This window comes from Saccopteryx leptura, chromosome 2 (assembly GCF_036850995.1).
Source record: "Saccopteryx leptura isolate mSacLep1 chromosome 2, mSacLep1_pri_phased_curated, whole genome shotgun sequence".
NCBI classification, from domain to species: Eukaryota; Metazoa; Chordata; class Mammalia; order Chiroptera; family Emballonuridae; genus Saccopteryx; species Saccopteryx leptura.
The window spans coordinates 160901532-160929366 of record NC_089504.1 but is presented as its reverse complement, the minus strand read 5'-3'; the positions used below and the strand labels follow the sequence as shown (position 1 = coordinate 160929366).

Below are 27835 nucleotides of genomic sequence, written 5' to 3'. Positions count from 1 at the left end.
AGATAGTCTAGTTTCATTTTTTTCATGTACCTGTCCAATTTTCCCAACACCATTTATTGAAGAGACTATCTTTACTCCATTGTATACACTTGTCTCCTTTGTCAAATATTAATTGAGCATAAAGGCATGGGTTTATTTCTGGGCTCTCTGTTTTGTTCCATTAATCTGTATGCCTGTTCTTACACCAGAGCCAGAATGTTTTGATAATAGTGGCTTTTTAGTATCATTTGATATCAGGTATTATATGATACCTTCGACTTTGTTCTTATTCCTCAAGATTGCTTTGGCTATTTGTGAGTTTTTGTTTTTGTTTATTCATTTTTTGGTTCTATATAAATTTTTGCAATATTTTTTCTAAATCTGTAAAAGATGTCATTGGTATTTTAATAGGAATTGCATTGAATCTATAGATTTTGGGTAATATGAACATTTTAATAATGTTAAATCTTTCAATCTAAGAACACGGTATATGCTTCTATTTATTGTATCTTTCTCAATTTCTTTCTTCAATGTGCTATAATTTTCTGAGTACAGTCTTTTACATATATGGCTAAATTTATTCCTAGGTACACTATTTTGTTGTTGTTGCAATAGTAAATGGGATTCTTTCTTTCATTTTTCTTTCTGATAGTTCATTATTGGTGTATAAAAACATCACCAATTTCTGAATATTACTTTTGTATCCTGCTACTTTGCCAAATTCATTTATTAGATCTAGTAGGGTTTTTTTTTGGTGAAGTTCTTGGGGTTTTCTATGTACAGTATTATGTAATCTGAAAATAATGACAGTTTTACTTCTTCCTTTCCAATTTGGATGCCTTTTATTTTTTCTTCTTGTCTGATTGCTGTGGCTAGGACTTCTTGTACTATGTTGAATAAGAATGATAAAAGTAGATATCCCTGTCTTGTTCCTGATCTCAAAGAAAATGCTTTTAGTTTTTGCCCATTGAGTATGATGTTGGCTGTAAATCTGTTATCTAAGGCTTTTATTATGTTGATGTAAGATACTTTTATTACCACTTTGCTGAGAATTTTTATTATACATGGTTGCTGGATTTTATCATATACTTTTTCTGCATCTATTGATAAGATCACATGGTTTTTATCTTTTATTTTTTTTATGTAGTGTATCACATTTACTTCTATAGCTGTCCTAAATCCCAAAGGACTGTATCGTCCCTTTGCAACACTGCTGTAATGGGGAGAGGGCAGAGACCACTTAACTTCAACTTGTGGTGGTTTGCTCGAGCCAGTCAAAGAAGCTGACCCTCCCACAGTGGGTCTTTACAAAGGCAGAGGTGAAACGCTCACCATCCCCCTATCAACCAGTCTCCTTTGATGTCAGTGAAAGGTAGAATACTGAGGATGGGTCAGATAGTGTATGGACAGTAGCTGCCGCCATCATGGCCATTCAGATGGATGACCCGAAGAGCTGAATTTCTCATCTTTTTGTGTCCCCCCTCCCAACTCCCTAACTGAACTACCTTTTTCCTGAGGGGAGAGGCTATGTGTACAAAGGGGATGAAACCACTAAAAATGGAAACTCTGTGCTTTGGTTCCCATCATTCTCAGCCCAAGGTTTAAATCCCTAAGCTAAACACAGTGTGTCTGCCAAGACTGTTAATCAAGGCCTCAGTGACTTGTACAATTTTCCCTGAGTGTCCTCGTGAGTTACACATGGCCGCCTCGCTCTTAATGGGAGTTTGCATGGGCACTGCAGACCGCAAGGTGATGTGTTCCCCGGAGTTGCCTACGGGGGACTTTGCTTTCACCTTTTTTTTTTTTTTTTTTTTTTTTTGAAGCTGGAAACAGGGAGAGACAGTCAAACAGACTCCCGCATGCGCCCCGACCGGGATCCACCCGGCACGCCCACCAGGGGCGACGCTCTGCCCACCAGGGGGCGATGCCCCGCCCCTCCGGGGAGTCGCCATGTCGCGACCAGAGCCACTCTAGCGCCTGAGGCAGAGGCCACGGAGCCATCCCCAGCGCCCGGGCCATCCTCGCTCCAATGGAGCCTTGGCTGCGGGAGGGGAAGAGAGAGACAGAGAGGAAAGCGCGGCGGAGGGGTGGAGAAGCAAATGGGCGCTTCTCCTATGTGCCCTGGCCGGGAATCGAACCCGGGTCCTCCGCACGCTAGGCCGACACTCTACCGCTGAGCCAACCAGCCAGGGCCTGCTTTCACCTTTTAAAGAAGCAAGGATAAAGCCAAGAGAAAGGACTCTCCGCTCTTCCCCAGAATGCCATTCAGTGTTGGGAGGGTCTGATGACCTTGTACGTCCTCCTACAGGACCAAAGCAAGGCACAGCAACAGAGATACTGGATCGTCAGAATACAGGAGGAACTAATTACTGTCCACGAGGGCCTGTTCTATGCCAGTCCCTTCTCTAAATTTCCTAACACACCAGTAGGTGTGAGACTTGTATACACATTAGTCTTCAGTAATAATAAAAATATTTTTTCATAACAAAATTATGCGTTGGCTCCAAGAGCACAGAGAAGGCATGCAGCACCCAGAGAGGGAGTCTGGAGGTGGTGGGGTTGATCCAGCAAGCATACTGAGGGTGAGTGGCTGCTGGTGGGGCCCTCTTGGCAGCCAGAGGTCAATCCCAGCTGCCTCCCACCATTAAGAGACCATGAGTGGGTTCGTTAACTTCACCAGGCCTTGATATCTTGTTTGTAAAATAGGAATTGTGGTGAGGATTAAATATATAAAGCATTCAATAAAGTGCCAGCACTTAGTTATCTATTCTTATCAGAATCGGTAGCAGCAGCTCAGGCATTGAGGAAAATATTTCCAAATAAAAGTAAAGAAAAACATGCATGACTCTTCTCATTTATAGCCATCCCGAGAGTAAATAGGGACAAGGAACTTGTGGCTAATTTTTAAGCTGGGAAATAGTTGTGCCTTTGGAATAAATAACATTCAATGAACTCCTAAAAATGATCATATGAGTGAGAACATCTTTTAACAGTTAGGCAAGCATCTGTCCAGCACGCCACATGGGGCTTAATAAATATTAACTGGTGGTGATCGTCAGCTCCCCAAACAGTTGAGACATCAAGCACCCAAAATTCAAACCCATTTTCAGCTTTATGGTACAAAAGCGTTTCTCTTAATCTATGAAACTCCATTTTCTCTTCCCTCTTCCTCACAGACTGTTTTGTAAGGGAAAAGTGGATGTGAACAGGTTAATTTATATTTGGAAATGCTGACAGGCTACACAGGACTGGATACTGTCCTACCCATTTTAACCCCTGGAAACCTGATCTGTATTGATGTAAAAAAAAAAAAAAAAAAAAGAGAGAGAAGGAACAGTTAGCTTTAGTTTTTCAAATAATTAAGATTTTTATCTATGCAAGAGCAGCCTCTCTGGTTGTACTTAGTTTGGCACTTAGCTCTGCATTGGAAACCTCTCTAATTTGATAACGATAATATCATACTATCTTTTCCATCATTATCTCGCGTTGCTGGGCTCTCTGGCCTCTCCCCAGCTGGGTTCCCGCCCCACCGGCCCTGCATTTCTGCCTGAGCTCTGCAGGAAACAGAGCCTCCGCAGCTGCCAGCGTTTATTTACACACATTCCTGCCTCAAATTAAATTAATGAGCATAATTTAACTCAGGCAATGTCCTCCTGCTTTCCCTTCTCTGTGCCCCACCGGTTGGCCTGCTCCCTCCTGCCCTCCCTGGGAGATCTTGCAGGAATGGGCTCTGACACTCTGGGAGCATGGACTAAATTCTGGACTTCTCCACCTTTAATATCCAAAGAACCACCTAAGGTTGTGGTTAAAATGCAGATTCTAATCTAGTAGCTCCAGTGTAGGGGCTGAGATTCAGCTTTTATAGCAAGTCCTCTTCCTGGGGAGACTGAGGCTGCCCAGCTGGTGGCCACACTTTGAGTAGCAGGGTTACAGGGAAGGACTCATCTGCACTGAACAGAACCAGCAATGTCCTTAAAGAGTAACCAAAAGACGGACGTTAACTTCTGCATTTTCTGATAAATCTGGTACATATAAGGTGTATCAGAACCACATACACAGGGAGTCTGTTTACCTTGTCTACTTTTTCCATGGGTGTATAATGAACACAGAATATGTCAAACCACAAATCCTGTTAACCCCAAACACAGCCCCACACAAATTCCAAAGCGAAAGAAAGGGTAGAATAGCAAGAACGGGACCCTTAATTTTTTTACATAAAAAGCAAAAGTAACCCTAAATAAGAAATGTCGGCGTGGCCATGGTTAGATGCAGGAGGTCTGTTTATTGCATTGGGCAGGCCAACGAGGAATTTCCTGCACGCCATGCCAAAGTCAGAGTGTAAGGAACTCTCTGAAGTGTGTGCAAAAAACGCAGCAGACCTGTGTATTCACGAATCGTGCACCTCCACTAGTTATCCCTGGCAAAACTACCTTCAAGTTCCACCAACTGTGGAAGAGGATTAAAAGGGGAGCCGGGGGTGGGGGGGGGAACGACACTCCCCCTAGACAAAAGAAAGCAAAAGAGTGTATTTCAAAACCAGTGTCAATGTGTTGGATCTTGTTCCTCTTGGACACAAATACATGCAGTATCTCCAGCAATAAATATCCTTAACCTTGGACCCCAAACTGTTTGCCCAGGCCCACACAAACTCAGTATTTGGCTGCTTCAACAGAGAAAGGCTTTCATGTCGAATTTTGCACAGAAAAGTAGATTTGAGGAACTTTTTTTTTTGGAAAGATTGAATTTGTCATGAAACCTATTTCATTGAGAAACCAGTAAAACGAACCATCTTTTTACCCAAACCACAAAAACGGCAAATTCCTTTGCTAGAGGAGTTAGCTGCTTCTGTTGAAAAGATTAATTTATGCTGAACAGCTTTTGGGGGCATGCAGGGGTAGAGGAGATTAGGGGTACATAACAACGTGTAATGATAAATAGAGCTCACTAGGACACTTTCCTTATTGTAAAGGTTCTTCCAGTATATTGATATGAATTAACCTAAATGTATTCTCAGATGATCCTCACAGTGCCTAAATCCTGCTGCATAAACAAAATTCACCCCAAACATTTCATTACGATTTAAGGTCTCATGTAAGGTTTATGGCTGGGGAGGAACTTCCCTGAGTTTTAGTAACTGGTTCGCTCACAATGTTTTAATTAATATGATGAAATAATGCTAATCACATTTTATTTTTCTCTTCTCCTCTTTGGTTGATGCTGACTGGTCAGTATCTGGAGAAAACAAGGCAATTACACTTTTTAATCAGACAGAATATTTAGCTACTCCACACAAAGCAAGTCTGCCAAGAGGCAACCTCTATGGATAGGTACTGAATATTCTTAAAGCACAAGTAAAGAAAAATTGCTACTTGAAGTTCATTAGACACTGCAAGTTATGTGCAATTATATGTTATTAATTTCTGATTTTAGGATTATCTGACATCTGATTGTCCATCACAAGCCATCCATGGGTAGGCCTTTGCCCCTGCAGCTTATGTCCAAGACGCCACCTCTTCTTTACCATCTATCTACCTTTCTTAAGGGAACAGAGCTTGAGTCACCTTTCCCCAAACTCTCATCCTGTAGAAGTTTTCTTATAAGAATGATTCTTGCTTTGTCTAGGCTCATTACTGAATAAGATATTTTTAAACTGTGCTTCTTGAATTTATTCCAATTATCTCTAAGTTAGGTAAATTTGTCTCCTCATGGAAAGAAGTTATTCAAGAAAAGGTGTAGAATTCTCCTTCTAACTCTTGTCTTTTCCTTCCCTTATTGCAGAATAATGTGGGCGGTTGTCAGGATCTTTCTAGAAACACCTATGAGTCGGTTCATAATAAATTTACCAGAAGAACTGACACACGTACAGGAAACTGCTAGGTAGGAGGGAGACCGGGACTTGCACATCAGACTCTCTTGCCTATGTTTGGGTAACCCAAGGGTCATTCCCATGGTAGAGTCCAACGTCCATCACTAGCAGAGGCACACAGCCAACGGCAGCAGTGCCAGGTCATGTCCTGACTACATGGTCCAAGGGTAGCCTCTGTGGTTCCTACCAGCTTTCTGAGCCTGGTTCTTATGCCTTTCCGTAAACTCTGTGGGCTGCATCATTATCCCAACTTACTGCTTTACTGTTTACTAAGTCAAACCCAATTTGTTTTTTTTGTTTTTTTTCACTTCAGTCAAAGACTCGACTGGTGTATTTAATAAAGAAAGGTTTAGTATGTTTGGTTTACAGTTCCAAACTGGCGAGGTCAAGGCCAAAGGCCAACAGAGCAGCCTGATATCTCTCAGAAACTTTCGTTTAGTGCTACGACTGGAAATATTTTCCTGAATCCTGGGAGAAGAATTTCTAAAAACAGGAGACACTAGTGGGGAACAAGAGTTTAAATTTTAAGATATTTTTTCATAAAAATAAGACACAACAAAAGTCAATATCCAGAGACCTGACTCTGAGTTTACTGAAAGTCTTATCTGCAATGCCAAAGACCCTCGCTTGTCTGGCATTTCAACATGTCCTATAGAACAAGTATGTGTGCACATGATTTGTGCCCTCTTGGAGCAAAGAACAAAACATCTGCTAGAAGAGTGTTGCTACAATGCCACAAATACTTCACACATATACCAACAACACAGCTGCACAAAGTGAAAATGAATGACGCTGGCTCAATATCTGGAGGAGGTAGGTGGCGCTCTGGTGATGGGGTGAGACGGGGGAAGGTAGCTTACAGGTTTAATTAAGCATGTGTGATGGCGGGAGGGTGATGGACAGAAAGGGAACATGAGGGAATGCGTTTGGGTGAGAAGAAGACAACAAAGAGTAGTGCTTTAGATATTTCAGAGTGTAAGGTGCTAAGATGCCAAGCATGTGGCTGACACAGAATTAGACAAAGTTGTATAGATTCACCATACAGTTACTATCCTGTAATATTAGTCATTAGCTTTGACACTGACTATACAATGAATGACAAGTAAGCTGGCATGTCTGAAGGGCCTGATTGGTGATGGCTGAGGAGGGGCAGCTCATTCATGAACACAGCCCTCCACGAACCTCCATCGTCTATTCCTGAACTGTCTTCTACCAGCAATTGAGTCTCTGCCCTGAAGAAGTCTCACATCTAAAGGGAATACCTGGAAACGCATTTTTCTCTAATGGCTGAGTGGGAGTGAGTGGTTCAACTATTAAACCTTAGCTTACAATAGACTTACCAAATTATTTTCTACAGTAATCTGTTAAGACTGATATATGTACTTCGGGTATTAAGGGCTCTCTTTCTAGGTACAGCTGAGGCTCTGTGAGGAAGCCATTAGGAAAGGAGCATTTGCCCTTTGTTAGCAATGACATATAAGAAGGGATGCCTTGAATGGGTCCTTAGTGAACAAAGGCTGAAGGGTTGGGGGATCATCAAATGACTTCAAATTAATTCATGATGATAACAGTTTTGGTAGTAAACCTAAGAGGCACAGACCTTGGAAAGGTTCTCTTGATAAAACTGTGATCAATAAACTAAGATTTAAACTTAAGCCAATATATCATCGTACAATAGTGTAGAAAGGCAATCACTCAAAGAAACATGAGAGGAGACATCCTAGAAACTACTACTGAACGAGAACTGGAGTTCAAGGAAGAGCAGGGGCAGAAATGGTAGAGGACAGCAATAGAAAAAACAATCAAGAACTAACCTTAAAGAAGGCAAAGTATAAATAAAACTAGTGAATATAAACAGCTCTCTATGAAACTAAGAGTAAACTGAAATGAAGAATTCATAAAAAGTACAGCTCCAAACACATCCTGTTATTCGTCAGACGCTCAGCGTTTAGAGTCTCGAGGGTTAGGGGCTTGGTCTCCCCTGTCAGAAGGTCAGAAGATAAAGCAATGAGCTCGTAAAGCTCTGGGTCCAAATGGCAACTTTCTAGAATGATGACCCTATTTTGGTAGTTACATAAATGATATTGAGGAATAAAGGAATAATTCTTTTTCTTAAAAAAAAAAAAGTTTGTGGAGAAAGTGGCCCTAAAATGGCACTTACTAGGTGGCAATCCACCACCAAGATGACCTATGTAAGAAGAATTTCATAAAAGTCTTGAATAGAAGTCACATTTAGGCTGTACTATGAGAATACTACCTCCACTGACCTTATTCCACTAAATTTGAGCCATTGAAAAAAAGGAATCAGTTTTTCTTTTAGCAAAATGAACAAGTCCTCACATAGAAAACTCATTAATTATCTAAAGTCGCCTTCTTTTTTCCCCAGTTCTCTTGAGATATAATTGACATAAAACATTGTATTAGATTTAGGTGTACAATATAATGATATATACTGCAAATTGATCACCACAAGTCTAGTTAACATCCATCACCTCACATAGTTACACATTTTTTCTTGTGATGAAATTTTTAAGATCTACTCTCTTAGCAACTTTCAGTTATAAGTCACCAGCACAAAATTATAAACTACAGTATTATAAACTATAGCACAGTATTATAAAAAATAGTCATCATGTTGTACATTATATCCCTACAAGTTATTTATCTTATAATTGCAAGTTTGTACCTAAAATTGTTTATTGGTTTTACATTACCTGTGCAAAATAAACTATTCTGGCATAATGAGCTATTTTTCAAAATCATGATCATGTTAGAGTAAAAAAAAAGTTTATATTACAGAAAACCATTATCATGCCTTAATGTAATATTTGATTACCTTTTAAGGATGCAAGGATTAAAAATTATTTATAGCACAGACAAGAGCAATTCCTTTAAAGATTCATTAAAAAAATTTTTTCCCCATTGACTTGAGAGAGAGAGAGAGAAGCATCAACTCACTGCTCCACTTTGTTGTTCCATTTAGTTATGCATTCAGAGGTTCGCTTCTTGTACATGCCCTGACTGGGGATCAAACCCATGACCTTGTTGCTTCGAATCAACACTCTATCCACTTAGCCACCAGGCCAGGACCTTTAAAGATTCATTTTAACCGATTTAGCAATCAGAAAGATTAACGCAAAATAACATTCATATGTTCTCTATTTCCTTTTCTTCTAAGAATTACTTTCCCCATATTATCATATAAAGGCAAAATTTAGACACATGATGTTATAGGACCTTTATTCATGGTCAATCTTATTCTTTCTTGATGGTACATTGAGGAAAATTTCTCAACAACTCTGTAATTGCCTTCAGTGGAAGTCGGAAGCCCTCTCCTTTCAGGCTCCCCTGCACCGGGCCTTAACCATGGCCACACTTCCCACCCTCCACACACCAATCACTTTGCCTTCCGTCTTTCTTTTCTCCCACCTCTGCTTCCTTAGGTTTTTCTGGATGCAGAGTCACTTTGTTTACTACTTTTCTTTCCTTTAATTAAGACGATCTGTTTTAGGGAGTGATTTTTCAAACCTTAAACTTCTTCTTTTCCTGTAATATCACTTTACTTGACACTAAAATTTTATGCCTCAATTCAGCTCTTGGTGCCAGATCTATCCATGCCTTAAGCCTCTTCTAAGGTGATCCCTGGGCCTGGGAGGATCCACTATCTGACTGACTAAGGAGCAGTTCTGCCAGAGAAGGTCCATTTTTCCCATGAAATCATCCAAAATTTATTAGAGGCCGGCTTCTAACAAAACTCTACCTAAGCTTGACATTTTCTTGACCAAAACCTCTTCTCTAATTATGTGCTTATATCTGTTACTCCAAAAGTACCAAACTCTTCAACATAATAATGAAAATGCTGCCCAATAGGGAGTATACATTTCTGCTAGAGCTATCTGTGGTCAACTATCTTTATCATTTTTATCTCACATAATAAAATCATTGGAAAATGATTATCTTAGTACTACCTTGAATTAGGTACTCAAAAAAATCCATTTTGATTCCATCTTTTCCCATATTTTTAAATATCAGTAACAAAACAAACATTTTCCAGGAAGTAACTAAAACTTATTATTAACCCTTTACAGATATTAATATCCATTGATATTATACCACAGACACCATCCATGTAGCTAAAAAAGGTGACTACAATTTTAACAGGAATAGGTCTAAATATTTTGCATCGTAAATTATTCTTTTGGGGTGAAAAATGCATGGTGTGTGCTATGGTTTTTTTTTTTTCTGTAAGACACTTCTCTTTAGAAAAATGCTAAATTCATTAATCTATCAATCACTTATTATATATATGAGGATCCTGTACGAGGATATTTCCAAATGTTTGAGTCCTTGTCATCTGCTTGTGTTATCAAATCAGCAAACAATATTGAGTATCTATAGCACAAAGCTAAGTCCACATGAGAGGTGCTCAATTTAACTTTATCAATTAATTCATTTAACTATTTATTGAATGCCAGAAGAAAAATGGAAGGTCACTGCCAAGGATATATGAAGAACATTCACTTTTTTCATAGAGCTTTGCAGTCAGTCCTCCCCAAACTACGGCCCGCGGGCCGCATGCGGCCCCCTTAGGCCATTTATCAGGCCCCCGTCGCACTTCCAGAAGGGACACCTCTTTCATTGGTGGTCAGTGAGGGGAGCACTGTATGTGGCGGCCCTCCAACGGTTTGAGGGACAATGAACTGACCCCCTGTGTAAAAAGTTTGGGGACCCCCGGTTTAGAGGAAGAAACATATATTAATTACAAATGTAAATTTTTTTAAATTGTGGTATAAAAACATAATACAAAATTTACCATCTTAATAATTTTTAAGTATATAGTTCAGTAGTGTTAACTATGTTCACATTATTGTGCAACAGTTCTCTAAAACTTTTTCACCTTGCAAAACTGAAACTCTTAAACCCATTCAACACCAAACTCATTTGGCCTTCCCTGCAGCCTTTGGTAACTACCCTTTTACTTTCTGTTTCTGTGATTCTGACTACTCCAGGTGCCTCATATAAGTGGAATTATATAATCTTTCCTTTGTGACTGGCACCTTTCACTTAGCACAATGTCTTCAAAATTCATCCATTTTGCAGTGTGTGACAGATTTCTTTTCAAAGGCTGCATAATGTTCCATTATAGGTATAGACCACATTTTATTTATCCAAACATGTATCAATGAATGTTTAGGTTGCTCTTGCCCCATGGTTACTGTGGATACTACTGTTATAAACAAGGATGAGAGCACATGTCTCTTTGAGATTGTGCTTTTAGTTCTTTTGGATATATACTCGGAGGGGAACTGCTGAATCATATGGTCATTCTATGTTTAGTTTTCTATAGTGATGCATTCCTATCAATAGTACACACAAGGATTCCATTTTCCCACATTTTCATCAATTCTTGTTTTTCCTTTTCTTTTTAAAAGAGTGGCTGTCCTAATGGGTATAAGGTATTATTAAATGCACATATGTAAATTTTTAATTGTAGTAGGTGATACAAAGGAGAGATCAATTGTTTTTTAAGAGAAAATGTACTAGGAGGATTTAACCTGATCAAGGAAGCAAGGAAAGGCACTCTTGGGAAATAATGACTCATTTGAGGTTTGAGAGCTGTGTGATTAATCATGAGCCAGAGGGGAAACCAGAGCATTCAGGAAGGGAGTCAAGAAGGTGCAGATGCACTGTTGAGAGCACAGCTAGGGCTTGCCAGTGCCAGCACATGAGAGAAGACCAGTGTGGGTGGCTAAGAACCAAGGGATAGAGTATAATCACAGCATGGCTCAGGGCTTCATGGGGCCCACCGGGCCAGGTAAATGCCCTGGAACTTTATCCTGAGGACCATGAAAAACCAGGAAAATAACTCCATCAGATTTGTGCTTTGAAAGAGTATTTTGGCTACAGTAGAGCAATAGATCCAGACAGACTGGGTACTAAGAAACTAATCACGAGGCTACTGCAATGGTCCAGGCAAGAAATGCTACAGTAGTAGCAACTAACTGGATGGAACCAGAACTGGCTGGAAGGAGACATATATCAGAGATTTTTAGGAGGTAAAAATGATAGTGCTTGAATACAGCATAATGATAGGGGAAAGATAAACTCTAGAAGGATAAAAGGACTAAAGGTTTATATGATCTTAGGAATTAATGAGTAGGATAATTTTATTTGTTAGTTGCCAGTTATTCAACAAATTAACTGTTTGTTAGGAACAGACAACTTATTTTTAGTGGCATGGTTATTACTGCTCAGCTGGCTGCAGCAGGACACAGACATGACTGAAGTTCTGGGTCCTAATGTCTTCCCTCCCACATTCAGGAGGAAACATTTTGGAAAAATTACTTGAAATCAGATCCATGCTTTATAAATCTAGGTTTACAAACTCTGCTTAAAGCAATTAATAAGCACAGATGAACAATTCAGTTGTACCCACATTTTTTTTTTTAGAAAAAGCCTAAAGAACTGAGACCGTTTTATTGCCAAGTGGTGAAAGTCCCAGCTAGGTAGTCACACCACATGTGCAGAGAGGGACCTGGAAAGCCTGGTGGCTGGCTTGCCCCCCTCTCTGTCTCACTCACACTACATTTTGCTTTGGAGAATGACTTCATGTCTCCAAATCTCTTTTGGTAAAAAGCTGTGTGTCCAATACAGTCACCACTGGCCAAATGTGGCCACTGAGCACTTGAAATACATCTACTCTGACTTGGCATGTACTGTAAGTCTAATATACACAAGGAATTTCTAAGATTCAGTATCAAAATAATGTAAATTATTTCAATAATAACTTCTTTTAATGCCAATTACATGTTGAGGTGATGATATTTTGGAAATGCTCTGCTAAATATATATTAATAAAAATAATTTAACCTGTTTCATTTTACCTTTTAAATAGAGCCATTAGGAAATTTAAAATTACATGTGACCCCCATTATATTTGTACTGGATGACACTGCTCAGGACCATTTGAGTGTCCACCATGTTGGATTGTTGGTGCCAAGAAAGGGGTCTCTCTTATGAAAACTGTGATTTCCTCCCATTTCTGTTTCAAACAGTGAGTTCTCCTCGAGCCTGGCTTCTACTTCTTGGGTAGAGTGGATGGGGAGGGACATATGGAAGGCTACAAAAAGGAGACAAAGTCCCTTCATACTCCAATAGGGAGATTCACACAGCTGCTTTTCCACAAATAACAATGGCCAGTTTTACCTCTTGCATCTGTAACTTATTAATTTCTTCATTAATTAGGACTCTCTTCAAAAGTAACAGAAATTGACTTGGATTGTCTTACGCAAAAATGGGACTATATTGATTTATGTACACCTAACAGGTGAGAGGTGGCTCTGGCTTCAGGCACAGCAAATCCAGGCATACACTCAGCGCCGCCTGCTCTTGGTCTGGCTTTCCTCTTCTGCTCAGTTCACCCAGACTCCAGACGAATGCCATCCCTGTCTCACAAACCCAGCAGCAAGGGAGCTTTCCCTTTCCCCTATTGTTTCTATAAAAAAATTCCTTAAATGGTGTCCTGGTGAGGGTCACCATGCTCACTTTTGAACCAGCTGCCATGGTCCGGGAGATGGTGATTCTGGCTGACTGTCCTGGGTGGAATGTCCAGACCCAGAACGGAGTGGAAGGAGAACCAGTGCTGCTTGAATGCGTGCTCCGAAAGAGGAGAAGGGATTCAGGGGCTGTGACCAGAAAAGGGGGAAATGCAAGCAGGGCGGGTGACAGATGACAAGATGCCACCTAACCCCGGATGCACAGGGAATCTCTGCTGCTGAGCAGAGAGGGTGGGGAGAGCCTGCTTGGAAGTTTCCAGACATTTAAATATGCCCTTCTTGCAGGTGCTATCCTTTATCAAAATCACGTTGCATAGTTCCCACTCCCCCCCCCCCCCATGAATGAAAGTACACAAACACAGGTAACCTAGATCTCTCTTTCCTATCTTTAGCCAAAGAGATGGCAAAGCGTAGGACAGCTGGTTAAATCCAGGTTCAAAAAGCACACGACCTCCTCAATGAATGTTTGATGTTTTACAACGCCACTGGGCAAGAACTGTAACTGGAAATCTCAACTGCTTTAAGTCCTTTCACTATTTCAGCCTTCTTGGATGCTGTCCACAATAGCTTTACACCATCATTTATACAGACTAGGAAAACCTTGGCACATGCTTAATAACGTGTTGTGGTTCTATTTCCTCTCTTTTTAGTCTAACCAACTCTGGTTATCTTTTCTTGCACAATTCTTTATCTGGTGGCTTTTTCCAGACACCTCTACCTCTTCAACAGAATGAATCTAAAGAACACTGATGTCTTGGGGTGAGGGAGGTACAGCTATAGTCACCAGGCAGGGCAGACAGATGTCAGAGAGCTAAACCCTGGCACTGACGCTCCACTCCAGGGCTCCATTTACACATTTCCACATGTTTGGAGAAAGAAAAAGTTCAAAACCACATCAAACATACCCTGCGACCACTGAACATAAATATTACAAACAAACAAAATCGGCATGTAATGTGTACTTTAATTTGCTGACAGATATTTTAAAAATTAACATCAGAATGAATGACAAATACCAACACCATAACAAAACCTTTAACCCAAGAGAAAACTCACAATCAAAGCTGCTTGGCCTCTAATTAGCACACAGCATCCCTGAAACAAGAGGCCAAAATGAAATAAATGTCCAACATGGAAAGAACTTTGTGGGGGAAGGAGGAGCAGGATCTAAAAATATGAAGACTTTCTTTCCATAACGTGCTGAAAACTACTATTGTCTGAAACCTGCTTTATTGGGGTACCTGGACAGAAGATCACTGTTGAAATATAAAGTATATAGAAGCCTTCTAACTCCACATTTATGATTCAAAAATTCTTTTACACTGCAGGGTAAGTCAGTTCAGATACAATTTAGTAAAAGCAAGATTTTAAGGAGAATTGACTGGATATTTACTCAACACTTGGTTTGTACGGGGCATACCCCTTGATGCTTTCCTTAGACAGTGTTGGGGTTCATACCCTGGTGCCTAGTAGACTTGGAAAGTCCCAGCTACTCCACCCTGGCCTGGCCATCTGAGGTATTGGTTCTCTTTTTCTAAGCCTCTTTCCCTCATATGATTGTAGGTTCTCAGATGCATTAATGCATAATTCATTAGGGTCTGCAACTGTATATTTGTGGCATATTTATATGAATGTATGTTTTGTCTGAGATACAGTAATTTTATTGAGAAATCACTTATTTTATATATGCCTTTATTTTCTTAATGTCCCTACTAACTCCAAACATAGCTATCATCTACTTCATAGACCTGATGAAACTGAGGTGCAGAAATACCACAGTGACGGATATAATTAGCAACAGGCTTAACTGTATACACATCTTAGGCATTAGGTTAGTTTGGTTCGAATCCTACTTTCACTGTTAGAATTTGTGCCAAATGGGAGGGAGGTTTGATTTTGGTCACATTAATCCAGACTCAATCTGTTGATGTGCAGGCCTCACAGAAAAGTAACCAGGAAAAAGCAGGTGCTGGCCCTATGCCTGCCTGTAGGAAGAATGTGATGTTACTTTAAAGAGCTGACCATTTTTTGTGTGTGTGACAGAGACAGAGAGATAGAGAGAGGGACAGCCAGACAGGAAGGAGAGAGATGAGAAGCATCAATTCTTCATTGTGGCTCATTAGTTGTTCATTGATTGCTTTCTCATATGTGCCTTGACCTGGGGGCTATACAGCAGAGCGAGTGACCCCTTGCTCAAGCCGGTGACCTTGGGCTCAAGCCAGCAACCATGGGGCCATGTCTATCATTTCACGCTCAAGCTGGTGAGCCTACACTCAAGCTGGTGACCTCAGGGTTTCTAACTTGGGTCCTTTGTGTCCTAGTTCGACTCTCTATCCACTGCGCCACTGCCTGGTCAGACAAGAGCTGACCATTTAAAAATATATGCTTTCTCCCTTATGTTTGATAATCAAGAAGAGAAAAACAAAAACAATGTGTAACGACTACAAAAGCCATTTTCTGATAGTGCTGTTATCTGATGCCTGAGTATTCTGATTTTAGAGCCCAAATATTTATAGGACTATGAGAATCAACCTAGATATCCCCGATCAGTGAATGTCTCTGATTTTTCTTTTCATTATCAGTGAAGAACTTTTTATTCTAGTTTTTGTTTTTCAGTTCTTGTGATTTCCTCTAACAGGGATTAGTGTAGGATGCCTTTAGGGAAGGCACACATGTGCAAACGTGGGACCATGGACTCAGGGGATGAGAGTTACAGAAACATGAGGAAGCAAGAAGTATGTGTCCCTTTAATTTTGCTCATGTTGTCATTTATTCAGGTAATGATGTCATCCAGAAACACAGTGTGCTCTTTTCTGTGAGTCGGTCTTCCTAGCACCCAAAATGTACAGTTTGAACATCAAAATGTTAATTGACTTCAACAAATGATCTAGCCAAGTTCAATACACAAGAAAACTGTATATAGAAGATGCCAGAAAGTTATTTCAAACAAAGAGGCAAGTCCCTACTGACAGGACTTCCTCCCTCATGAGACTGACCACTTCTTACACTGGTCAGACCAACGGGCTTCTGAAAGACATGATTTCAGGTAAAAAGACCCTACTCTATTTAATATTGCTGTATTTAAGGTAATCCCAAAGGGTTTGCAAAATCACATTAGGTATCACTGGGATGTTATTACCTAAAGAATTTCAAAATTAAAGTAATTCTTTACCAAGTCTTGAAGTGAATCTACAAGCACCCAACTTCAATACAGAATAATATGTGATGTTAAAGCCTTAAGCCTGTTTTTAAAAATTGCCTTTTTCATTGGCTGATCATATACTTATGAACAGAAAAGAAACATCCCCGCGTGCACACACAATGGGAAGAATTCCGTGCACACCTCACAGAGAGCAGGCAGCAATGCCCACGCTGCCTGGAGAACCCAGGGGCTGGGATTCAATCAAGGCCAGCTCCAAAAAGGCTGTGGGTCTTTGTTGTTGTCGTCGTCTTTCTCTTCCATCTTTCACAGCAGCAGTAGGATCTGGACTCGCTCCTTGTGACTGAACAACTCCAAGCACTACAGAGCAACTATGTCATACACAAGAGAAGATCACCTCCTTGATGGATTTCTTTCAGGAGCAAACATGCTTCTTTCTCAGAACACCCCAGTGAAAGTCTCCTTGCACCTCCTTCAGGGTCTCTGAACCACGCTGTACAGTGTGGGGGCCGGGACCATGCTCTCCCTGCAGTCAGGGGCGCAGTGACTTCCCTAGGGCTCTGGGCTCCCTGCACATGGCGCTGATGCAAACTGGGCTTCTTAGGAAAGAGTGGAGGAGGACGGCTGGTGGGGACAGACAACCATGTCCCCACACCACAAAAAGTTAACCTGAAAGCAAGTCCTCTACTGGCCCTCAGACAGTGTCTGTCCTATAGGACATTCTGGAACCACAGCTGAGTAAACATGGTGATCAGCATGACCATCACCACTATGTCTCATCTCACCTCCTGGAGCACAGGCGACATGGAAATAAAATCGCTCTTTCTGTATTTCCCGTGGAAAGTGCCTGGGCCTGAGACTGTGGAGCTGCACAGTCTAGGAGACGGTTATTGCTTGGGGAAGACTCAAGAGTGGCTAATGGCAGCCATTCTTCCCTCTCTTTGCTTTGAGTCCCTCGGGATTGGCATTGTGTACACACAAGCACATACATAAAACTCAAAAGTAAACCCATTCTTGTATTTAGGACTTTTTTTAAAAAGCCCATCATATGCCAGAAACTGGCTGGAGCCTGGAGCTTGGCACTGCAGACGAAGTTAGCAGTTTGTAGGCTTTGAAGTAAGTTTTTTTCCTCCTGTTTTACTAGCAATGAAAAGAATTTTAAAGGAAAAGCACCAGAGTTGGTGAGAAGTATTTTTCCATGGTGAACGATGTAATGTCTTTTGGTATAATCCTCTATTTAGAAAGCTAGATGCCTCAAAGCAGTCACTGGTGCTGCCCGCCGTCTTACATAACCATGCCACACAAGAAACACACAAGATGTGAATATTTTAAATATACCATCTTCTCCTATAACACCTTGCACTGGCTTATACACTGTCATGGAGTAGTAATAATTTAGGTGTTTTAGAGCCATGGTTCTCAAATTTAAAGTTAAGCATAGCCTGGAGATTTATTAAAATTCAGAGGCAGGGCCCCACACTCAGAGACACAGTGTGTGTGTGTGTGTTACAAGTCTGCATATTTTTGTGGGGGAAGGTTGTCATTTTAATAAACAACCCAGATGATTCAAATACAGGTAGCCGATGGGCCCTAAAGAGAAACATCACATCTAGAACTTACAAATATTAAATTCTATGCCAAAAGAATTGGGAGTTCAAATCGCAGTGTTTCTACTTATAAAAGTTCAAAAACAATCGATCATGGCAGGGAAAATAAGAGTCTGCCCACAGATTATCTTATTGCATCTTTACTGGACTCCTCTGAGATAATCTGGGTGGGTTATATTATTTTGACTTTGTTGATAAGGAACTAAACACAGGTTAAATGATTTCCCAAAGGTTACAAAGCTAGTTGGGGCAGGTTGCTTGACAGACATCAAATAAGGTGGCATCACCTCAGATACTTCTAAAGTGATAAGCTGAAAAATAACATAGAGAAAATATAAGCATATTTCCTGATCTGGTTTTGGTCCTGTTCTCCTCATCTCTTTAGTTCAAAGCTCCACTTCTGCAGACAACTTTGGGCTGAAGGAAGTCTATCATTCACCTTCAAGCATTGGCTTTGGAAACCCATGATGGAGACGCTTATAACCCATAGTTATGCCATTGGGAGAAAGAAAAACACAAGGACACAGAGTTTAAACATCATCACACATTTTCCCTCAGCTGAGGATGTTGGTATTATCCCCAGGATAGACACAGCCTGAGTTTTCAGTTCAATTTAGACCTCGCTTGGGCCTAGAAAAATGGAAAAACAGGGTGCTCCTTAAAATCCCACAAGTGTTACATATTTTCAGGAGAGGAAACAGACAGATGACTTTTTTTTTTTTAATTTCAGAAACTTTCACTGAGACTTCTTGGCTCATTGTCTGGTTGGATTTCATGCACCATCACATGAAATGCTTTAGGGAAGAGAAAAACCCTTTGATAGTAAAAAATCACTCTCATTCTACAGCCTTCCTTTCCTTTTCCCTCAAAGGAGAACCTGCCTTTCCCCTATGAGAAAAACTCCAAATACAATAAATAAGACAAAGAAATATTTAATCAAATTAGTTTAGGAAACCCCAGCAGAAACCATGCATCTTTTCAGCAGATTATAATGTTATAAATAGACAGCGTTCCATGTGTTGAGTCTGTCTCTGGCTCCTAGGTGAGAAATGCCATTTGCCATTAGATACTAGTTTCATTCTAGAGATGAAAGGAACCATGTTTATCTGCCAAATCCCTGATGCTTTGTAAGCTACAAAAAATACTGGTTTATAAAAATAGCTAGAAACATTCTTTTAATGATGACGATGACGATGATGATAACAAAGCAGTCCTTCCCCATAGTGACCCTCATTCCTAAGCACAGTGACCGTCTTAGTTCGGCTGCTGTAACAACATACCATAAACTGGGTGACTCAGCAGTAACACAGGTTTATTTCTCACAGTACTGGAATTTGGAAGCCTGAGATTAAGGTTCTGGTGCAGATCCTCTTCCAGGCTGTAGCTGTCTAATTTCTCATTGTGTGTTTGCATGGCAGAAAACAAGTGAAGTAGCTCCCTGGTCTCTTCTTGTTGGAGCACCAACCACATTCATGATCTAGTTAACCTTCCAAAGGCCCTACCTCACTGTAATTCCATCACTGTGGGGGTTGGACCTCAACATATTAATTTGAAAAGGACACAAACATTCAGTCCATAATATCAACCTAGAACCAAAGGGATGGACACAGCATGGCCATATTTCCAACAGCCCCCCAGAGAAGCCAACTCCTCTTACCGATGACACCTGGGCCCAACTCCCATCTTCCTTTGGAAGCAGCAGGAAACTAGACTTCAGGCTAGTTTAGCCACTCTCCACCCACGTGATTTTTCAAGAGTGTTAAAAAATGTTTTTTAACACGTCTCTATAGTACTTTTCAAACAATGAACCAACCAATGAGCAGCAGACACCAAGCAAAAGAGTATCAGAGTCGGCTCTGAGGTTATTTCCCGACATCCTGACACTTTTCGGAGCTCTTCCCAGAGAAGGACTGTAGATAATAAACAGCTCTTTAAACACACATACAGTGGGGTCACTGATGCAGAAATCCTGTAACACGAAGACGGCTGTGATCATCTCATTTGACTTCTAATGAAAGCCCCTGTCTCAACCCCACCATATTTTATTTTAAAACATTATTTGCCTCATGGAAAGAAATCAACCAACAGAAAAGTTAAAACAACACAGCTTAAGTAAAAAATAGTTTTTATATCGAAGTGACATGTGATTTAATATTATAATTTCTATGTTTTTGGATGGTAGGAATAGCTCATTAAATTTCTTTAAGTTTCCAACTACGGAAATTTCACCCTTAAGCTGAGCTTTCAAACTACACAGCTCAGGAGGTGACTTGTACAGTGAACATGTGGCATGTCGGTGACAGTACCGCAAATGTGGCCTCTGCACTTTGAAAATCAACCTCTTGATGCGAGTGACAGTCAGCAACCAGCCTAAGAGCATCTTTTTACTGAGGACACTGGGGGTGGTTTTATTGGCCAGTCACGTGGCAACTGAGTCATTCTGTCAGCTGTCACTCTCTAATTAAGAAAACTGTCCACAGCAAGCAGCTGCAGTACCTTTTATTGTTCTGTGCAGTAAAATTCCCGAATAAAATATTCATCAGTCCTCACCTACCCTTAATCAGAAAGAAGGAAACTCAAGGCCAACATCTAGACACTGACACCTTACCAAGTGATCATCATTGTTGTAAAGACTTTTCTTGACTTGCCTTTTGGGGACAAATCACAAATCACATTGCTTGAAAATCTAATTGACTTCCTTAAATGTACAAAGTCTCTTTGCTAGGAAATGCTCGTTTTGCTACAGAATAATCTTGATCCCTTCTCTGCTCTGTTAACTTCCTCTGTCACTTGAATTCGGAAAAGAACTGAGCAGTGTGTATGTGTTTGTCTTTGCTCCATACAGGAAGCAAAGATGCATTAGGGGACAGAGAAGCCCACTCAAGTGGGACATGTCTGTCCTTAGCACCCACACACAAGGAGGCCTCAGGCAAAGTGGAGTCCATCAGCTGGCTGATTTATCAAGTAAAAGAGACAGACAATGCCACTTCGAGACTATCCCACATGAAACAGCCGCTAGATATGTACCTGGACTGGGGTAGACCCAGGAGGTTCAGCTCGTGTCTGCAGAGGAAACGAGGCAAAGATGGTAACAGCCAGGTGTGCCATGCACAGGCCTGCCCCTAAAATGTGTACTCCTGGGCCCAGAACACGACTGAATACAGAGGAAGTTCCCAACCCCAGTCTTTTTCTTCCCATACCTGGTCCTGTCCCACTGCACCAGCATCCTCATGCAAACATGGGGTATACCAGTGCAAGCATCGATAAACCAAGGGCACATCCTTTGCAAAGAGAAGCCCCTTGGGCCCAGGGGTCCTCACACTGGCCTAGATTTGAATATATAACCAAGCAGGCCTAGAAGTGGGCTTTGGCTCTTTGGGAAGAGAAATTAGGGTCCTAAGGACCCAGGGCCAGGGAATGGACTAGAAGTGGGATGCTGGCTCTGGGCCTGGAGAATTTGGCCCTGCAGAACTTCATTTGTAAACTGAGGAGGCTTAGAACTCAGGACTATCAAGCTCCTCTCCAGACACAATGCTGTGGAAAGATCCAGTCTGCCATGGTTGGCTCACTCTCAAACACTGGACAACAAAAATACAAAGGAAAGAAAATATAAAAAAATTTAAACACCTATAACAATCTCAGCCTCTCTAGATTAAGAGATGAACAATGAGATATTCTAATTAATTAATGATCTGAATAATCCAGTTAATAAGAGTTATTAGATTTATCTTTCACAGGTGACTATCAACAACTATAAGAATATAAATCTACATTTAACATCAAAACTACAATCAACATATTGACTGGATTATGAGCCACTCAAAAGATCTCCAGTTTTTCAAGAACCATGAACTACATACATCAGAACGGTGTGTGAATAACACAGAATTTATTATGGAAAGATAGACATAAGGGGTAGGTCAGAGGATTTAGGTTGACAATTTTTACAACAGTTAAAATTTCAGATGTCATTTCTATGGACTGGACAAACCTCTATCAAGTACCTTGATTTAGTCTGTTTCCCTCCTGATATATTTTGATGGTAGCAGGCAACACCCACCTCTCCAAAGTTCACTTGACATGGAAAGACCACACACAGAAAAGCATCATTGCCATGAGACATGGAAAGTTCACTCACGGTTAACAGCACTGACCTGTCCTTTCATATCTGGAGCAATAGGAATGGTGGGCCAGATGGTTGAGTAGATGACAAAAAATACCAGCCAGATCAGCATGCTTCCCCAGACAGCCAGATGACTGAACTGCAGAAGAAAACACACAGTTAGGCAGGGCCACTCTGCTGGCATGGGACAAGCACTGGACTCTACCTGCTGCACAATCCCTGCATCCAAGCTGGTTTTCTTTATGGAGAGATTCTGGTCCCTCTCCAGTCACTGGAGAATTCAATCTGCCTAATCTCCTTGTCTCCAAGGGTTTAACAGTGAGTTCAAGTGCCTAATGTCCTTGTACTACCCTGAAGATGAAGGTGCTTTGGCCACCACAAGCTGATCTTCCTCTAGATCCATCTCGTAGTGTGAGGAGGCTCATTTCATTTCTCACCAGCTGCTCTGATGAGGAGCTGCATAAAACAAGATCTAACTAGTAACAGAATGTGCAATAGACAAGATGAACACGATGTTTTTAGTTACCATTTTGAGACTTTGTTCTTTCTATTCTCCAAAAAACTTTTTAAAAAATCTGGAATGGATATTACAGCTACAATGCCCTTTGAAGCATCTACTGAGCTGTAAATTTTTTGTCATTTTCACCTTAATATCATGATACTTGACTTTTGCCTTTCTTCCACTTCCATGATCTGATACATCATCAAGTTCTGTTTGCCTTTTTTTTTTTTTAAATACATCTAAAATATTAACACTTCTCACTATCTCCTCTGCTAATGTCCCAGGCTAAACCACCTTCTGCTCTTACCTGGATTAATTGCCATCGTTCCTTAAGAGATTCCCTGCTTTCACACAAATCTCCCACCTTCCCTTACTGTCTCAAAACAGAATTAGGAACCTATTTAAACAGCAGTGACAGGCCATCATGAAACGATGATATACTCCCCAAACACTGGAAACCAGCAAAATGTCTAAAACTGGGGTATGATTAAAAAAGAGATGGGATACTGATAAGATTTAATTCTCTTTAATCATTAATAATGATTTTGAAGAAGTATACTTTAAAGGGTGAAAAATGTTAGGGCCCTGGCCGGTTGGCTCAGTGGTAGAGCCTCGGCCTGGCGTGCAGAAGTCCCGGGTTCGATTCCCGGCCAGGGCACATAGGAGAAGCACCCATCTGCTTCTCCACCCCTCCCCCTCTCCTTCCTCTCTGTCTCTCTCTTCCCCTCCCGCAGCAAGGCTCCATTGGAGCAGAGATGGCCCGGGCGCTGGGGATGGCTCCTTGGCCTCTGCCCCAGATGCTAGAGTGGCTCTGGTCGCAACATGGCGACGCCCAGGATGGGCAGAGCATCGCCCCCTGGTGGGCAGAGCGTCGCCCCCTGGTGGGCGTGCTGGGTGGATCCCGGTCAGGCGCATGCGGGAGTCTGTCTGACTGTCTCTCCCCATTTCCAGCTTCAGAAAAATACAAAAAAAAAAAAAAATGTTAGGGATGTATTTTTAAGTAAAAAAAAGATTATAAAAGTCTATGTCCTGTAATGCATTATCTTTTTAAAAACTACACGGAACAAAGTCTGGAGGGTCATATAGCAAAGTGTTAACAGTCACTATCTTTTGGTGGTAAAATTATGGAAATTAAAAGTTCTCCTTTCTGTCCTGTATTTTGTATGTATTCTTTTTATAATGAGCATATACATTTGAAATGAAATGAATGTCCATGGCTTATAGCTGTATTAAGAGCCAAGAAAATGAATCATCAGGAAAGTTTGAATTGCAAATATGCCCTGATAAAGATCATATCACAATTTTTACATGCAAAATTTAAAATAAGATAGCTGGATATTGCTTACTGCTTTTCCAAGGCTTAAAAAGGTATCATACTAGGAAAAGTATCTATAGTGAATACAGAAATAATTCTAGCAAAAACTTACTTTAGTCCAAGCTGTAGTCTCCAAACCAGCTTTTAGACAAACCGTGACAACAACATACTGTGAAAAGACAGAAGCGTTTGGGAAATCATGTTATCCTTAGTGAGTGATTTTCAGTTCCAGGAGAAATCCCAAGGATCCCCTTCTAGAAGACACTCCTCCCAGGCAGCTGCACTGGGAAGGTGCCATGTAGGTAACTAAGTCTCCAGGGGTAGTTTTAGGGAATACAGGCAGGTCTACTTTATTTAAGAAACACTCTCATCTTAGTGACTATCTTCTCAACAAGGATTAGTTACTTTTGCTCTTTACTTAACTTGGGAGAATTCGGAGAAATCACCATCTTTAGAGTCCTTTCCCCCTCCCCCACAGGTAGAAGTGGAATGGTTTTTTTAGGAATGGGGAAAGCTGTTAACCAGCTGTTCAGAAATCCTAATTCTGCTTAATCTTCACCAAAAAATAAGATAAATATTTCACAACCACTCTGAGCTTCAAGAAATCTAGAATATATCGTCTAAAGATCCGAAATAAATGATTATACAGAAGGCCTCATGTAAAGGCCTTTGAGAGGCAGGATCCACACCTGTGTTATTTAAGAATGGCTCAGTATACAGAGAAATAAACTTACTGTGTAAACAATATTTCCAACAAATAAATAGTCTGTGGTATGACCGTTGGCCAACGCAGTATCTGAAAAACAAAGAAGTTACTACTAACCTCTAGAGCACAGAACTGCAGTCTATTTTATTCAGAACATAAAAGCAAACTTTGGAAACATTTATTAAAAGGTAAAGGAATTTCAAAAATTACATCTGTGAGTCTGAATTATTTTTACCACATATTCTCTCCAAATGGAGCAAACAAAATTGGTTTCTGACAAACCAAACAACCACACACTTGATCGGCATGGAGATTTAGAGTTTCATAAAAGTTAAAATCTCCCTTTATTTGGTTAAAAATAGGAATAGAATAAAGTCATATTAATCTGTCTTTACTAATGCCAGCATTAGACCTTTTCCAAGCATTCATTTTCTATTCATCTTTAATTCTTGCTAACTTGGAATTATAGGCCAATAAAAAGAGACGATTACACAAATACAAAACCGAGTCATAATTCTTGAGCTCAGAGAATTTTGGAGGCTATAATCTACTCTTATCCACATAGGCAACGACATGACCTTCCGGAATCTATAAATCGAAGGAATGCAAACACTAAGATGACAGACATCTGGAAAATACAACTAGGATTCTGAAGCTTGCATTTTTGTACCTTTCCCATGTGTTGCTCTGTGAAGATGACTATTACAATGTACTTAAGAATCACTGAGGAAGACCTCTAATACAGTTGTCTAATTCTTGTCAGCTAGCCTGCTGTGAAAATGCCAGCTTCTATCCTGAGGGGTCAAAGCCTATTTTAAGATCAGGAATGGTTTCTTTGGATGACACAGCCTGTCTCCTTTTAGTCTCTTTTATGCTCAAATTCAGACCCGTGGCCTACAATCCAAGTACATAAGAGGTTTTCTGCTTATATTTCCAACACAGTAACTGCTGCTACATACACACACACACATAATTGGGCTCATGGATTTCCGTCTGCTTGTTGGAGAATCCTATCAAAGAATTGAAATCTGCTTAGTGTTCTAAAACACTGTAATAATCAAGTCTCATCACAGGTAGAAGCCTGGAACCCCAGCTCTAACTCCAGGGCACGCCTTTCCTCCTGATTCTAGACAGGTAAATGAACCACAGAGTGACATCATGGCTGCATGGCAGACTCACACTGAGAGACTGCAGCTGGGGGGAGGGAGGGTTATCCTAGCAGAACAGGAGAAAGAAAGAGATGTGGCCACCGACTTAAAAAGGAATGATTTCAAAGCTTAGGGAGAGGAGGTGGTGAAGACAGACTAGCAGCTTAGGCAGGGTTTCATTAAAAGGGAAGGGAAAAGTTCAAAAAGTAAGGGAGAGGCTAAATTAACGTCAAGGAGGTAATATGTTGATTTACTAGCAAAAGCCATTCAAACCTGTGCACTTTTAGTTACTGGACTTCAGATTGTTTTAATATTAATTGTGACACTTTTAAAGACATTGCCTCCATACAGAAACACTTGAGATCAGATAGGAGGCCATTGATTTGATTCTAACACAGATTCTAGTCTTGAAAGGAGTAACATTACTTTTTCCTTATACAAATATGCCAGATACGGAACCGAGGAGACGAGGTCTGTTTTCATGGGGCTCAACTGCAACAAAGGGAGCCAGAACATCAACACAGTAGATATACAATATAATGTCCAGTGCAATAAGTTCTATGAAGAAATACAAGGTAGGGTAATGGAACAGAGAATGACAGAGGCTGCTCTTTGAGATAGCAAGTTCAGGAAAAATCTTTCTGAGAAGGTAACACTGAGCAGATCTGAGCAGTATGATGGTGTGAGTTATATGAATATTTAGGGGGGAGAGCATTCCAGGCAGAGAGAAATTGCCAGCAGTGTGAATGAAGGCACATAGAGGAGCTCAAAGATCATCATCACAATGGTTACTTTGGCTGGTCACACAAGGTAATGATCAGACAGGAGGTACAACTTAATGTAGGCCATGGTGGGGAGCTGGGCTTTCACAGTTAATTATGATAGGAAACCACTGGATGATTCTGAGCTGGAAATGAAATGGTCTGAGTAATGCTCTTAAAGAAACAGTCCAGCTTTTATGGGAGGGCGGATCTTGGACTACCAAAACTGTAGTAACAGTTAAGTGCAATGCCAGTGTGGAAATGACACTAGCCATCTGTCCAGGAAGATAATACTGGTGGTGTGTAGAACTATGTCCAATATGGTAGCCACCAGCTGCTGTAGTTGTTTACATTTAAATTAGTTAAAATGAAGTAAAATAAAAAATTTGCCTGGGGTGGATGTGAAAGAGGAGTAAAAGGAGTTACTGCTTAATTTGTACAGAGTTTCAGTTTAGGGTGATGAAAAAAGTTTGGACTAGATGAAGGTGACAGAGAAACAATATTCTGAATGTAAGTAATACTTCTGAATTGTACAGCTTAAACGGATCATAGAACTAACAATTACAAAACTTTTACTCTTGGAATAAAACATAGGAGTAATATGGCCTTAGACTTGGTAATGGTGTCTTAGCTATGATACCAAAAGAGCAGTGACAAGAGAAAAAATTGGCAAATAAGACTTCATCAAAATTTATAAAATTTTTATACTTCAAAGGATACCATCAAAAAGTGAAAGAAAATCAGAAATATGGAGAAAATATTTTCAAACATTTATCTGATAAGGAACTTGTATCCAGAATACATAGAAAACTCTTACAATTCAACAATAAAAAAACAAATAATTTAAAAATGGGCAAAGAATCTGAAGAGATTTTTTTTTCAAACTCATACAAATAGCTAATAAGTGCATGCAGAGATGATCAACATTATTAGCCATCAAAAATACAAAATTAAAACCACAATGAGATAGCATTTAACACCTACTAGTGTGGCAAACAAGATAATAACAGGAGGTAGCAAGGATATGGTGACATTCTAATGCTCAAACACTGCTGGTGGAAAAATAAATAATGCAGCCGCTTTGGAAAACTGTCAGACAGCTCCTCAAAAGG

At 40.4% G+C, this 27835-nt stretch overlaps 1 protein-coding gene across 4 annotated transcripts in view; it reads right to left on the bottom strand.

The window, feature by feature from the left end:
• The window catches only part of ATP8A2 (ATPase phospholipid transporting 8A2), a 726487-nt gene that overhangs the window by 151705 nt on the left and 546947 nt on the right, over positions 1–27835 (bottom strand). For all 4 annotated transcript variants that reach the window (XM_066369169.1, XM_066369168.1, XM_066369167.1 and 1 more), the window contains exons 31-33: positions 24843–24904; positions 24221–24277; positions 22323–22430 (exon numbers count right to left, since the gene is read on the bottom strand). In XM_066369169.1, the coding sequence (XP_066225266.1) occupies positions 22323–22430; positions 24221–24277; positions 24843–24904 (227 nt within the window). The remainder of the gene's footprint in view (positions 1–22322; positions 22431–24220; positions 24278–24842; positions 24905–27835) is intronic.